Source organism: Saccostrea echinata, unplaced genomic scaffold (genome assembly GCF_033153115.1).
Source record: "Saccostrea echinata isolate AGI-Se365-2 ecotype Australia unplaced genomic scaffold, CSIRO_AGI_Sech_v1 ptg000045l, whole genome shotgun sequence".
Lineage (NCBI taxonomy): Eukaryota > Metazoa > Mollusca > Bivalvia > Ostreida > Ostreidae > Saccostrea > Saccostrea echinata.
Window position 1 is genome coordinate 4,357,908 of NW_026889794.1, and position 15,607 is coordinate 4,373,514.

Here is a 15,607-nt window from a genome sequence, read left to right on the forward strand (position 1 = left end):
ACTCACTAATAGTTGATTGTTCTTTTTGACTCTTCTTTGAAATGCTATCGTTTGGAGAAGGAGTTGTTTGGCGTAGAGAATCAGGGGACAACAAGTTTCGCTGCGTTTTGATAAAGAAAGAGGGTGTTACAGGCTCTGACTGTATTTCTTTATGTTCCGGTTTCTTTTGTAATACATTTTTCGGTTCTTTAATTTTAACAGAGTTAAACAAGGGTAGATTCCGTTTTTCATGTTCAAACAATCCTTTATCTGCTTTCAGAGGTGATGTACGGTCAGGTACAAGTTTAGGCGATTCAAATGAGTTCTGGTTTGTGGGCTTAACATCTTGCTGCAGTACTACTTTTTGAATTGGTTCTTGGTTTACTGTTTTAGTTATCACTATTTCCGGTTCACTTGTTGGATTTTGTTCGGGTAACGCTGGTTCTGGTTCAGTTGTTGGTTCCTGTTCAGGTAACGCCAGTTCTAGTTCAGTTGTTGGTTCCTGTTCAGGTAACGCTGGTTCTGGGTCACTTGCTTGTTCCTTGTCAGGTAACGCCGGTTCTGGTTCAGTTGTTGGTTCCTGTGCAGGTAACGCCGTTTCCAGTTCATTCATCGGTTCTTCCTCTGGTTGTACCGGTATACCATTCATATCAGGAAACACCGGCTCTGTTTCTGGATCATTTACTTGTTCTTCCGTTAGTGTCACTGATTTAACAGGCTCTAACTGTAGTTTATTAAATGGTTCTTTTTCATGCATGACTGGATTTACGGGATCCGACTTTGATTTAATGACTGGCTCTTCCACTGGATAAATCACTGGATTTACACGCTCTGGCTCTGATTTATTTATCGATTCTTCTTCCGGATATGCAAATGAATTTAAAGATTTAAGTTTTGGTCTATTAAGTAGATCTCCTTTCGGATACGCCACTGGGTTTTTAGGCTCTGGTTTATTAATTAATTTCTCTTTGGGGTGTGCTATTGTGTTAACAGGCTCCGGTTTCTTCAGATCTGAGATTGTTTTTATCTCTCGTTGTTGTATTTTGTCAATGTTTACTTCGAATCTTTCCTTGGTGTTTTTAGGAGCTTTTGATACTGGTTTTCGAATAATTGAAACGTTATCGCGATTTGATTTCGTTCTGGAAAACTGTGCTTGGTTTGGTTCTGGCTTAGGTTTTAACGAGTCTGGTTCAGATACTGATATCTGGTCGGTAACTGCATTTTGTATTAGCTTTGATTTTATTAAGCGGGTTTCAGATCCCAGAATCTGCTCTGCCTTCGGTATCGGTGGGTATTCGGTGTTTTTTGTTGGTTCGGTATTTGGTACGTCTTTATCAGATACGTGGTTTTGTTCATGCTGTGGTGTAGGAGGGCCTTTAGATCTCGGAGTTGACTTTCTTGAGAATGTTGAACCTTGAATTTGATCTTGAGTTTTTGGAATTTCAGTGTCTGTGGCCTTCTTTTCTGAAGATAATGAATTTCTATAGGGTTCTGGAATATATAAATAAATTATATTTGAGAATACACACTTGTTTCAGATATGTATTCTTTTGAAATCTTTTTTCAATGTCAATGTTAACAAAAAGACTACTCGTACCTTCAACTTCACCTACGCAGGAAAAGAAGGATCGCAGAGGTGAAACAGAAGCATCCATGTATTGTTGGACATATGATGCTGCACTAGCACCACATTGACCGGATGTAGACTGGACAACACACTTCAAGGTGTCATTAGAGTTACTTAAATTAGACAAAAAATTCCTTTAAAATATGAAGTTGTTTTGTTGTTAAAAAACACAATATATTGCACAAATTTTGAGAAATATTATATCTGAAATTTCTGTATCACAACGTACAAGCAAATTCAGATTGTTACAGTTTGATTTCCAAAGGAGAAATTTTACTATTTAAAAAAAGATATCTTACATGCAAAGTTCGTCTGCTCTGGATACAAGATCGGTCAAAACTGAAGTTGGATTAGAAAATATTTCTCTGATAACAGTTATTATTCTTCCGCCACATCTGAAGGAGTTATTTTTCATAGTGTGTGTAGTCAGACATCTAAAATGGTTTATGAACCCTGTAAAACGGAATTGTTAAAAATTATATTATATGTCTTCCATGCACACCATTTGACGGGGAATGTTTATATGGAATCAAAGAGGGTTTTTTTGTCTTTATATATTATGAACTAGATTCAATATTGCAACACTGGGATAAACTGCACAAATTAGAAGAATTGATTTCATTAAAGAAACATACATATTACTCAATTTTCATAACTTTCTGAGTAAAACATCCCGAGTCATCAATGATCCTACTGACATTCTGTAACTCAATTAATTACGTCATGTTTTAAAAATATTGTGCTTTTTGAGGTTTATGTGTAGGATTAACTATGGACGTCTTATAATTCATTTACATATAATGAATAAAATATGTTGATAGGCCAGAAGTTTTTCGTCGTTTTTATGGGATAGTAATTAAACCTACCTTGTTTACCGATCCCACAAACGAATCGTCCGGACGACACTGCGGTTTCGTAGATGAGACGATACTGTGGTGCACATCCTAGTAATTTGTCCCCAACACAGTCATAGAGTTCTTTGAGTTTTCTACGATAAATCAAACGTAAAATAAACTAATTTAAAAACTAGAAGTGACAGTCTTTCATTTTTAAAATCAGTGAAGCAATTTAGTAATAACACATCTGTTTACCTACTAATTTTTATATAATGAAACATTATTGTAATATTTTTGTTGTTTCTTGTATTTTAAAATAATTAGGGAAAAAGACAAAATGACTTACAAACACATTTCTTGCACAAGCGTTTTTGGACTTCCTTTGAACTCGTCTGTGTATGCAGATATTTGGAATTTTGGAATTGATGAGAAAGACGCCATGCACTGCAAAGAACCAATTAAATCACATTGTTGACTTCTAGCTCCGATGATACCTGTGTAATAAATACATGTATATGAAAATATTTTCACATGTAGAATTAAAAATTAAATTAAAAAAAACCCCAACTATTTCACCTGTAATATTCTTGTAATAAATAGGGGGAAAAAAAAACAATACCAGGGTAGAGAAAGCGTTTCACAGTTTTTAAAAAATATAAATTTGATGCAATTTAAATGTATCATCAAAATTTAAAAAAAAAATTTAAAAAATGGAACGTAGCCTTAATTTAAGTGCCCATTTCATTAATTATGATTTTCAAGGAGAAAGGTCCTCTTTACTAGCAGCAAGTAAACTAATATATTAATTTCATTAATTTTATGTATGTGCTTGTATATAAGAATTTAATTTCTGAAATTCTCAATTTAGATAAGGAAAACTTACTTACCAAATATTATTAACAGGAGAAATTTAAAAGGTGCCATCTCTGTGTGATAATGATTGAAAACTTTATTGTTTTACATTATATACTCTACCACATGTCATTTGTTAGATATAAAGGTTAAAGCACGACGTGTGTTTTTGTAATATCTCATTGTATTTCTTACATTATTATGACGTCTGTAGGAGAAATAGTTCCTGCTTTTTGTTGTGTTTTAGTCCCACGAATTTCAGGTAAACCAGTGGGACAGTACAGCGCTAAATACATGTAACCATATCATACTTAAAAAGGTAACCTCTATCTAAGAGCCATCATCACACTGTGCTTAAGAGACAATTTTTGTCTCAATTTGGAAGTTAATTTGCGTGAAGTTGAACTTTGAACGTTAAAATAAACGGCAATGTTCAATGAATTCGCAGTTTGATCGTATTTTAATGTTTTTAAATCAAGGAAAATAATTTTCTTTGAGGCTAGATTTTTTAACCTAATCGCTATAAAAAAAAAATTAATGCATAACAAAATATTTCAACTATTTCCTTTTCATTTTCCTGCAAAAAAGTAATTTACAGGATCCAGTAAGTGTTGAGCCAAGCTTTGATCTTCTACAAAATTATTTTATTTAAAAATCATTTTGATTCTACATACAAGTACGAAGGTTGTCCAAAAAGTTCGTAGACGATGATTTTTTTTTTCCAAACTAAGTGGTTCTGGACGTACTCATTATATACCAGAATATTTGTTATGAAAATCTACCTCAGAATAGTTTGGTTTTGTTTGAACTCAATATTTGTGCAAAAAATTACAGGTTGCAGATAGTGCGCATGAATTAAAGATTTCAGATTATAATGATTATATGTATTTTTTTCATAGAACAAGTAAAAGCTTAATAAATTGTTAAACATGACACAAATAAAGCGACTGTCGTCATTTTCTAATATGTTAAGTGTCACTTGTCGGACAGTTAGGGAAAATATTAAGAAAATAAAAATAAAAAAACGTAAAAGTGACAGAAAAAGCGACGTTGACCATCCAAATGGAACACCATCTATACATAAAATTATGTTTAAATGAAATATAGAAATAACGAACAGATATGAAGCTCAAAAGTCCATTGAAACAATAAAAATTGGGAACAGAGCAAACACGGACCTCTAAAACCCTCAGAGGTTAGATCTTGTGTCATGGAGGAGTACGCATTCCCTGTCGACTGATCACACCGACATGTGCTATAGTCATGATCGGGAAAACGTAAAAATCCGTAGCCAATTCTTTGTGTTGATAATGGCCTAACAATTAGTATGAAAAACGTCAGTCAACATTACTTAATAGATTGTATTTGTATGCTGACAATGTCATTGTATCGATCATAGAACTTGCAAAATATGACTTTTAAACAAGACTGTTGATATCCTTATTTCATCAACTTTTTTGTCAAGAGCTTCCCCCTTTTTAGAAAAATACGTAGAGCATGCTTTTGCGTATCATATCAACTGGGAATATAAACCCCATATGCGGAAGATAAGGATGCATTGCTCATAAGTAAGGGAAGTTGACGATAGAAAACTTGAAGTCATCAAGTTTATCATAAAGCTTTGTTGTTAGGTTACCATTATTATCTTTTTCTAGTAAAATATCCAAAATATGAAACAGACGTGTCAGACTCTGTGGAAGCTTTTATTTCAAGTTTACTGGAATATATCAAGTCGAAATATGAATGGAAGTAACTATTGTTAATTGATAATGCGTCGTCGATATATCTTCTCATGTATGATTTTTTTTTAATCTGCTTCATATGAACACAAAAAAGGTCTGATACTAACTGGGCGCAATTGGTACCAATGGAAATTTCGACAGATTTTCCCGTTATTTCCCGATCTTGACAAGGAACACACGGCGGGTGTGACCAGTCGGCAGGGTATGCTCACTCCTCCATGGCACCTGATCCCACCTCTGATGATTTTGGAGGTCTGTTTTGCTCGGCTCCCGATTTGTACTGTTTTGATGGACTTTGAGCTTGAATTCTGTTCGTTATATCCATATTTTGTTGTTAAAAGACCTGATATCCAAAAACGACACAAATATTTTCGATCAGAAACTCAAGCATCTGCTTCAAAGTACTTGTGTGTATAATCAGAATATTTTTTATCAAAATAATTTTGCAAATGACCAATGATAAGGTGAGTAATTTTACGAGTTCCATTTTTATTGAAAAAGCAGCTGTCCATTAGGTCAAAATATGGTTAAAACGATGGCAGAAACAAAATAATTATTCAGATTACTGGAATTTGGTATATACAATTTTCAACTTTTTTCACAATGTGGGACATGCTACAAGAAGTGAAAAACCACTGTTGTGTAATGAAAATAGGATATCTCTATATTCCTGTTGTTGTTTTAAATCTGGTGCAGTGTCGGACTGGGCTATTGCAGCCTGTGTATACGATTTGTTTAACGGCCTATTTATAGATTTTATCGCACACACTAGGCAGTGTGGCATGATAAACAAACTTTACGTTAGACTGGGCCCTGTGGTTTGCATATATACCTACAGCGTTCGAAAAAATAGTGGTTTTATTTTAATTTTTATAAATTTTCTAAATCATTGTCTGTATTAAAATATTATCAAACATTTTTAGCAGTGTGGTCATCATTTAGAAAATTTAAAATATGTCATTGAACTTTATGGCCTCGTACATATACTCTAAAGTTATATATAAAGTAATACAAAATGCTGTATTTCCTTATTGACAATATTAATGTAGTTTTTGGAGACCAAGTGTTTCAAGGATCTGTTGAAATTCCAATGGGCACTAATTGTGCACCTTTATTAGCCGACCTGTTTCTTTTTTATTTCTATGAAGCAGAATTTCTTCTAAAAAACCTAAATGAGAAGAAACTCTTACAATGACCTTCAACTCAACACTTAGATATATCGACGAACATTTATCATTTTTAAGGTTCTTTCATTCACATGTCGACTCGATATATTCCATTGAACTCGAAATAAACGACACAGCACAGTTTGCCAAATCTGTTTGATATTTTGATGTTTTACTGACCATAGACGATAACAACCAATAAATGACTAAGCTGTAAGTCAAACAGGACGACTTTAGCTTTTCCATCGTCAACTTCCTTATTTATGTAGTAATATTCCAACATTGCCTGCATATGGTGTTTATGTCTCCAAATAATTCGAAACGCATGATTATGCTCCAAGTTCGATCAATTTTTAAACCGAGGCGTGTAACTGACTTAAAAAAAATGATGTTCTAAGTACTTCAACAACCCTGTTTAAAGTTAGCTTTTCGCAAACTCTAAGGTCGTTATAATGACACTGTTTGTAAAAACAACCTATTGCTGGATCTTATTTTGACTGTTCCATGCAAACTGTTAGGCCATTGCTTTATGCTACGGGGTACTTCGTATACCTCATCAATTCATAGGGATCACGGCTGATGTCACCGGTCGAGAGGGGATGCTTACAAATGTTCTCATCCTAGGCATATGATCCCCCCTCCGATTTCCGAGAGATCCGTGTTTTTGCCCTGTTCACGATTCTATTTGTTGACCGGATTTCTGAGATTGAACACTGTTCGTTGTCTTCACCTTTTAAAGACTTATTATTATGAACAATCATTTTATTACAATTATGGTTCACTTAGCAAGATTGGATAAAATATCAAGATTCTGAGTAGCATCATTATACATGTTTCTCTTAGATCAAGGGTATTGATTATTTTTTATATTTGAACTACATCTATATAAACGTGCATGTACGAAATTTTCCATATTCTGTGGTTGGATATGATTTTTATTCAAAGGGTTGTGTGATTTCTATCCCCGAGCCTAGGCGAGGGCTGAAAAAACAGAACATTTTGGATAAAAATCATATCCAACTACAAACCACGAGCGATTTTGTTTTGGACTACATGATAAACATGCAGCTGTCAAATGTTTTACACTGTTTTAGATATGAATTCAATCAAATATTGATTCACATGTAGACTTTTTGAGAGAAATAATTGTCAAAATCGTGAAAAAAACCTACGAGAAATAATTTCAAAACAAGTATACATTGACAAAACGTCAGAAATTCTCAAGCTGTTGAAAGTAGAAACTAAAATAAGAAGTTTCATAAATGAGAAAGGTGATGATAACTAATTATGTTCAATCTCAAAAACTACCTGTAAGATTACAATGTAGGTTATAGCGTTTCAACAAATTCTGTTGAATAAAATATGTACTAGAAAACAAAATACATATAACAGCTTTATCACGCAGTTTTCACTTGCTTAAAAATATAACAAAAGTTTTTAAAATTATTTTACCTTTGCTACATTTTTAAAAGTTTCTATTGAAGCCACCTGTTTTAAGGCGACTGAATTAACGTATTTAATACTACATGTATTTACCTGGTATGTATTTACTTAGTATATGTATTTCCTAACGATATCGCCAAATTTCATATGTTACACCTGTAACAGCAGTCCAAATAGCCTGCTACTCAGCTATGTTAAGGAAGGAAATGGAAAATGCGATCTTAGTATATTCTTTATACGTATTATTTAAAAAAATCTTTGATACAAAGTAACTGTAAACATGTAGGAAAGGTAATATAGGTATCCATAACGGATAGGTTTGTGGCTTACTCAGTACCAGTTACATTGCATGTATCAGCTGTGTGTCATGTGACTTGTATAAAATTAGAAATGTTCAGCTGAAGATAGAAAATGAGGCTAGTGCAAAGGCATACCCAAATTTTTTGGAGAAAAAAATTGATACATATTAAAAAAGATTTACTTCGGCTTCCCCAAAAGTGCTGGGAGCTAGTGTGGGCTGTTTCCGAAATACACAACTTCGCTTAAATTCTGTCATGAATAAAAATAATGTTATTCCGACCAGAATCAGCTCCCAGCACTTTTCAAAATATACATGATATGAGCAATTGATATTCCATATTTCAGCTCACTCAGTCTAGTCTATGCCCTTGCACTTTTGAGGTTAATCAGGTATACACTTATCCTGTTAGCGATTTTCTTTACATTCTCTGTCTTTGTCCAGTTCCATAGCACCGAGATAAATTGATAATCTACATTATTGTTGGAAATAAATTATTTTCTTTTAATTTTATTGATTAGATTTAAGCATTGGCGATGGTTTTATATTTATGTAAGCATTTTTGTAATTATTAAACCAATGGATCCACGCCTCTGGTTCACTTGTACAGCGTCAAGTCAAGGCTAGTGACGTCATTTATGACACAATATTTGCTTCTAATAACTCGGCAGTATTGTTATCAAACGTGATTTTACATGCTTTCATAAATAATAGATAAAATTAATGAATGCAAGTTGTTATTTACGCATCATCATGTGGTGAAATAGATTTTTGTGCAAGATTAAATTTGTTAAACTTTCAATGATGTCACAAAGAAACTTCCCATACGGTGCATCACAGATGTGAACTCAGGCCTTCCTTAACAAAGCTGAGTACGTATATTATCATCTATCTGTCCACAAAAGAAAGAGATGCTGTCGTTAGACTTCGTCCCTAAAAAATCTATGAAAACACGTACGACAAGTCCGAGGAAAAAGAAAAATGCAGCTTATTTTGAAAATGTCTTTATATTAAAAAATATCAAGCGGTAATTTCTAGAAGGAATAATGAAAAAGGTTAAAGTAACGAACAGTGATTGATTAAAAAACTACAAACAATAAACACTTTTGTACGGGGATAAAACACGGAACTTCCGGAAATTCCAGGAATGTGATCAGGTCCTAGAAGGAGTAAGCATCCCCTGTCGACCAGTCACATCCAAAGTTAGATCTAAGTATTGAATCAGGTAGACGGAACATTCCCTAGTCAAATGAAGTTCATGTATAAAAACAAATGGCTAACAATCGGTATGAAAAAACTTTACCAAAACTCGACGCAATAATAGGTTATATTTGCTAACAGGGCCATAAAACGACCATAGAATAAACGAAATGCTGACTTTAAACGGGGTTGTTGAAATCCCTGTTACATCAAGTTATCTGTCAGTAGCCTGCTTGGGTTTCAAAATTGATCGCACTCATAGCATGTGCTTGAGTATATTCTATATTTCGAGGTAAAGCCAGTACCGAAATTACTTTTATAAGGTAAATAATCTTGCACTAACGGCCTTTGAGCAGAGAGAAATCTTATTTGTTTCAGTACCTACTGCCACAAGAGACTTGGGTTTATACAGTCTCATACGAAGAACCGGACTCCACGTCCCGCAGTAGGATTCGAACCTGCGACGTAAATATCAAGTCCTTACGGTGCGACTCTAGAGCAAACGCTCTTATCACTGCGCCACGCGGGCGACTCTTTGTTTGTTTGAAGATAAGGAATCCATTATATATAGGGTGTATCGAACTGACCTTGGTTGACTGGATTGTTAAAAGTATTAAACACTGAAATGTGATTTTGAAGAATTCCATCCTTAGAAAGTGAAGTTTGGGTATAAGTTGGGTTTCCAGAGGTAGAATTAAAACCAAGTTCTTCTAAAATACAGTCATAATAATGAGCTTTACAAACATAGACGATGCTGTCACAAACCTTGTCTGATGGAACCATAGCGTATTGTTTATGTACTCTTTCTGACTCTTTTATCAAAGAGCTATCTCACCTTCGATTAAGTGAAAACAGAAGGATAGATGTTTCGCGTATTGCCTGTTAACTTTCTAATACGATTCTTTGATATACCTCTAAAACACTGAATACATTCAGGTCTTCCCTTTCATATTTAGGCCAGCGTCTGGCATAATCTTGAACAGAATTCATGAAAAAAATGAAGTTCTATCGCCAATTGAAAGATTGGACCTCCTGTATTCAGGACCTTTAAAGATTATTGCTTTAAGGTCTTCATTTACAACTATTTTAACATCACCAATAATAATGACATATCCAGCGGAACTGTAGTTGAAAGAAGAAGAAAAGCAAGATCACTTAAGAGGACTTTGTTTTAGATGATCAAAATCAAGGCACTGTAAGGTTTATTTATTGCTGAAAATTATGGAAGCAACATTTTAAGAATAAAAGATAAAAGTAACAGGAAATTCAATTTGGATATACAAAATTTAAAGCAGTTTAAAATTCACCCAAGAGAACATAGACATTAAACAGTTTTATTTAAGACAGGCTGCAAAAATCCTACTGGGAATTTAAAAATATATATTTTAATCACTTCAATAAAAGATATTTAAACAAAACTATTTAAATGTAATCAACTGTAGTTATATACCCAAATCATTTTTTTTATCACTGGTAATTGGTGGTCTATTATAACAATTATCGTTCGTTAGGTAATGTAGACGAAAACGCTAATCAACTGTGAGATGGGTCTTAATTACAATTAATCTTTGATAACGACAATATAATGTTGAATATTTATTCATGTCATAAAACATGTATAATATCAAAGAAATAAATTGAAAAAGTAACAAACATTATGACAAATGTCCACCACTGAATGATTGTCGTTTGACCTGTAAATACAGACAGAAGGTTTTTTTGACTAGCAAAATGATTTTAGACAATTGAAAGAGAAAATTGCTGATAATGTCAATTCAATTCATATCAAATATTCGACAGAGGAACAATATAATATGAAATCAAACACCTAATACTAAATTCAAATAATTCATTATTTAAAATAATTTTAAAAAAAAATATATATATATATATATATATATATATATATATATATATATATATATATATATATATATATATATATATATATATATATATATATATATATATATATATATATATATATATATATATAGATGTCAAAATTCCATATTCATCTACAAAGCATTGAATTTTCTGTTTATTACATTTTCTTTGATTTTCCCTTTGCCCCTGTCTTTTAACACAGTGTCATAAGCTTGACGTCATAGTTGAGCGGTTGAGACGTCATAGCTTAACAGTTGTGAGATTGAAAGCATTACATAGCATGGATTTTAGCAATATATTTGGGAAGAAATTTGCAGTTTTAGCTCTATCAAGATGGTTAGTTACTACCTCTGTCTTATGACAGGCCAGAAATTATTTTTTTTTACTTACTTTGATATCCTTTCATACTGTGAGAGAATATCACTTTTGGTATCCTTCACACTGTGAGAGAATATAACTTTTATTCAATAAATAAATCACAGTATTTCACAGTTGAAAATATATATATATATATATATATATATATATATATATATATATATATATATATATATATATATATATATATATATATATATATATATATATATATATATATATATATATATATATATATATATATATATGTGTGTGTGTGTGTGTGTGTGTGTGTGTGTGTGTGTGTGTCAAAACTTCAAATTATTTAATTCAGAAACTTTCCGATTGAAATGTCCTGCTAAATCTCAGACAACTCTAGATTCACGCTGAATTTTTCCACTCAGAGATATCAAGACGTAGAAGAACATTTTGATCACATTTGATATAGGAATGTGAAAGTCCTCGTTCGTAGGGAGGAATTTCATCTTAATCCTAAGAAAACAATTTCCCATTTTATTCAAACATACATACCATTGTTACATGTTACACCTTTCATTAATGGTTTGGTGGTGGCTTCTAAATAAGAGTGAACAAACTTTACTGCTTCGCCACCACACAGGTCTTTGGTTTTGTCATCCATACAAGCCATCATTTTCTCTAAAACTCTGCAGATTATGAAACAAAGTTATTCAATGCTGATCAGTGCAATTTCCAAATGATGATGTGTAGATGTGTTTGACTTTTGCAACCTTTATTATACAAAACCTTTATTGATTCATTATATAAAACTTTTATTCATTTATTTATTTTGGAAAATTACCTGCATTTTTCATTTGAAGCATCAGAACCAGTTTTGTCATCTTTGTTGTCGATAAGTTGTGGAATGACGTCCGTACAATACATAATAATATTTTGATTCACTAGAAATTTGTTCACCATGCATTGGAAATTGTCAATGAAACCTATTAAACAAAGAAAAATATAATTATATATGTGGAATTGAAACTTTTTTAATTTAATTTTTAAAAAATATTCAATTTCTATCTGATTTATTTGCATGAGTGAAAAAGATAAAACTGAAGTAAACATTTTCATTACGGAGACGATCATTTGATTCTGAAGGGGAGGGTTGCTGGAAGATATGAAATGAAATATGGAGATAACGAACAGTATTCAAGCTCAAAGTCCATTAAAAAAATACAAATCTGGAGCAGAGCAAACACGGACCTCCAAAATCATCAGAGGTGAAATAGTGTGTACTTAAAACTGTTGAAAAAAAATGTCCCCCTCCACTGGGAAGAAATAAATGTTTGACCTTGACTGGTAGTAAATGCCCATTATATCCCTACAAAATAGAGTTTTCGAGTTGGCAGATTTCCATTTTTAAGTTGCATGTCAAATGCAACTACTTCCAGGTAAGAAAGTAAAAGAAAAATCTGTCCTTGGTTATTTTGCAAGTAAATAATCACCATGGTATGAAAATAAATAATCTGACTCGTCAAAATTTGCCAGCTGACCATCTAGAATTTAATGGTCGTCCGAAGGTGCCATTCATTTTGTTGAATGATGTGCATCAGTTCACGTAATTCACTTTACCTCTTTTTCCCTCAGAACACAAGAAGTTTCCAGCAGACAACGAGGTATCCATGGTAAGTGTGTTTGGAATTTTACATTTGGCAGCGTAGCCCTCCATACATCTAATTAACTGATTTTGCATACTGAAACATAAAAAAATGTTAAATTTGATATTTAGTCTTTGAAGATGGTCTTGCTTACAGGCTTTTATTAAATAATGCTATCAAACTTGCCTACAAAACCTATCCACTGCATTTTCAATGTTTAATGTCTCAAAATCTGTTGTTGAATTGAACTTTTTCACAAATTCTTGAATTGGGAACTGTTCCATGCAATGCAGAATCCCAGTATTGTCGCAATTCTGTGCAAGGGTGCCTGAAATAATTTAAACGTGTTTTAGACTAAAAACAAGCACAGATATATATCGCCTTTCAAGAGATAATGATGACGCTTTACACGGGCAAGCATGTAATACTGTGTTTATTTGGTGTGAATTCGCTCATGTACGGAAGCCGGTAGGTCCCAGGTAGAAAATATTACATCTGGCGGCCGCCACATAAATAACTGGCGGCCTCCAGAATCTTATTTGGCGGCTGCCAAATAATTTTCTGGCGGCCGCTAGAAAATTATATGGCGGCAACCAGATAGTTATCTGGAGGTCGCAAGTTAACTTTCTGGTGGCCGCCAGAAAATTATATTTGGCGACCGCTAGATAAGTTTATGGCGGCTGCCAGTTATTTATGTGGCGGCCGCCAGATAAAATATATTTTATCCTACCTGGGACCTACCGGCATCCATACTCATGAGTATCTAAGTATCAATCACATTTTCCAGCGATAGGGTATACGATGGGCAACCGATGCGTTTTTTGAAAAAAATGGCGTGGTTGCCGGCCGGACACTCATAGTAATCAGACGGTGACTGAGGCCATCGGGCGAATCGGTTATGGTCATCGGGAGAAAATAAGTTGTAGTTAAAAATCAGCGATGTCTCCACCGATGCCCCACATTGCTCCTCATCGGCAACCCATTATTAACACATCTTTCAAGGATCGGCCGATGTATGGCCGAGCATCGTCCAGTGTCCGTTGAATCTGAGGTCATCGGGGGAGAGTGGTGGGCAACAGAGAGCGATCAATCACCGGTCGATGTTTCGATCAAACATTGGCCCATAGTCGACCAATGTACGAACGATGTTCACAAATGTATGAGCGTCACCGGCCGAGCATTGTAGGATGATCGGTGAAAATTATCCGATGTCCTGTCGATGTCCGGCCGGTAATCGGTGCCACGGTGGTAAAAGATGATTCCCCCTGGAGTCACTCGCCTTACGATCATCGGCGGGGGTATGCCTGTTGCTTTGAAAGATGTTAAGGTTTACTTGGCCGATGAGGACTGATGTTGGGGCATCGCTCACACCACCGATTACCACCGGTCTACGGTCATCGGACGGGAAATCTGACTGAGGCTTTACTCATGTGCAAATTTATTTCTGTGTGCATAAGTAGTTTTACTACGCCTGTTCCCGTGATTTTATCTACTTTTGGTAAATACGTGTGTAATGTAGAATTTTATTTATTTTTTATCATGATTTACATTAATATGGTCTCATACCGGAGAAAGCAAATTCTTTATGATTACAGTATGATGCTTCACAGATCGCAAAATTTCTTTCATATGTATAGAGCATTGGGATTACAGTATGATGCTTCACGGAGCGCAAAATTAAAAGAAAACCACAATCGAGCATCTAGTAAGAGACGATGTTCTTATAAAATTTAATGAATAAAAATGGTTGGAGAATTTTAGAATTAAGAAAAAGACTAATCAATTCATCCGTGAAAGGCTTACTGAAAATTTTTCTCAATCAGAAAACACCTCACATGAACCATTTAGCACATAATATTTGTTTTTGCATATGATTAGTTTTGAGCCAGCCCCTGACTCTATAATTTAATTAGTCAAATATGCATGCGTACTTTTTTTTTGCATTCATCCAGCGAGATATGCTTACAGGAGTGTAATTACACATACGCAGATCATTTACTTATGAGTAAAGCTCGCGATATAAACATGGTATAAGAGCTCTATACAGGTTTCTCACATATTTAAGTATGCTTAGTAAAATTCTAGAATCTTTGGTCATCAATTGCTTTGCAAGTTATATGATTAAAATTATCGTTACCATGCCTACCTGATATAATGGTCAGAGATAAAAGCATAAAATATTCCATGCTTTTTGAATTACAATGATCCAAGTACTGTATACTTTATTTTATACCAATTGTTTAATGCAAAATGGAAAAACCAATACGTAAGTGTTTTCCGACAGATATGCATGGTTGCGTTAGAAAACCTAATGAGTTGTCTATTTACTATGCAAGTCCTTTGGTTTTAGGTTTGGAGTTACTAAAAATATATTCTGTCAGAGCTCTAAATTCAAATTCTTGAGATAATTTGATTATTTAGCACATATATATCTGGGACGCGATTTACAAAAGAACTTACGATCAAGATCAAGATCTATCTTTGCAAATTGTTTGATCCCTTTTTATATTAAATTGCGAGTTTAAAGTGAATAAGAGGAATTCAATTTATATAAGTATAATCTCGCAAAATTGTTGGCAAGATTATGGACTAAAGAAA

At 33.6% G+C, this 15,607-nt stretch overlaps 1 protein-coding gene across 2 annotated transcripts; it reads right to left on the reverse strand.

The window, feature by feature from the left end:
• Window positions 1–10,726: 10,726 nt before the first annotated feature.
• LOC133201824 (uncharacterized) lies at window positions 10,727–15,246 on the reverse strand. Of its 2 annotated transcripts, none has more exons than XM_061337628.1 (6): window positions 15,156–15,246; window positions 13,196–13,337; window positions 12,984–13,105; window positions 12,208–12,349; window positions 11,919–12,052; window positions 10,727–10,837 (listed from the first exon to the last, which is right to left on the reverse strand). In XM_061337628.1, the coding sequence occupies exons 1-6, from the start codon at window positions 15,193–15,195 to the stop codon at window positions 10,749–10,751; spliced, it is 669 nt and encodes a 222-aa protein (XP_061193612.1). In that variant the 5' UTR covers window positions 15,196–15,246; the 3' UTR covers window positions 10,727–10,748. The 2 variants fall into 2 exon arrangements, with proteins under 2 accessions (XP_061193612.1, XP_061193613.1); XM_061337629.1 differs by lacking the exon at window positions 10,727–10,837 and adding an exon at window positions 11,419–11,471.
• Window positions 15,247–15,607: the final 361 nt, after the last annotated feature.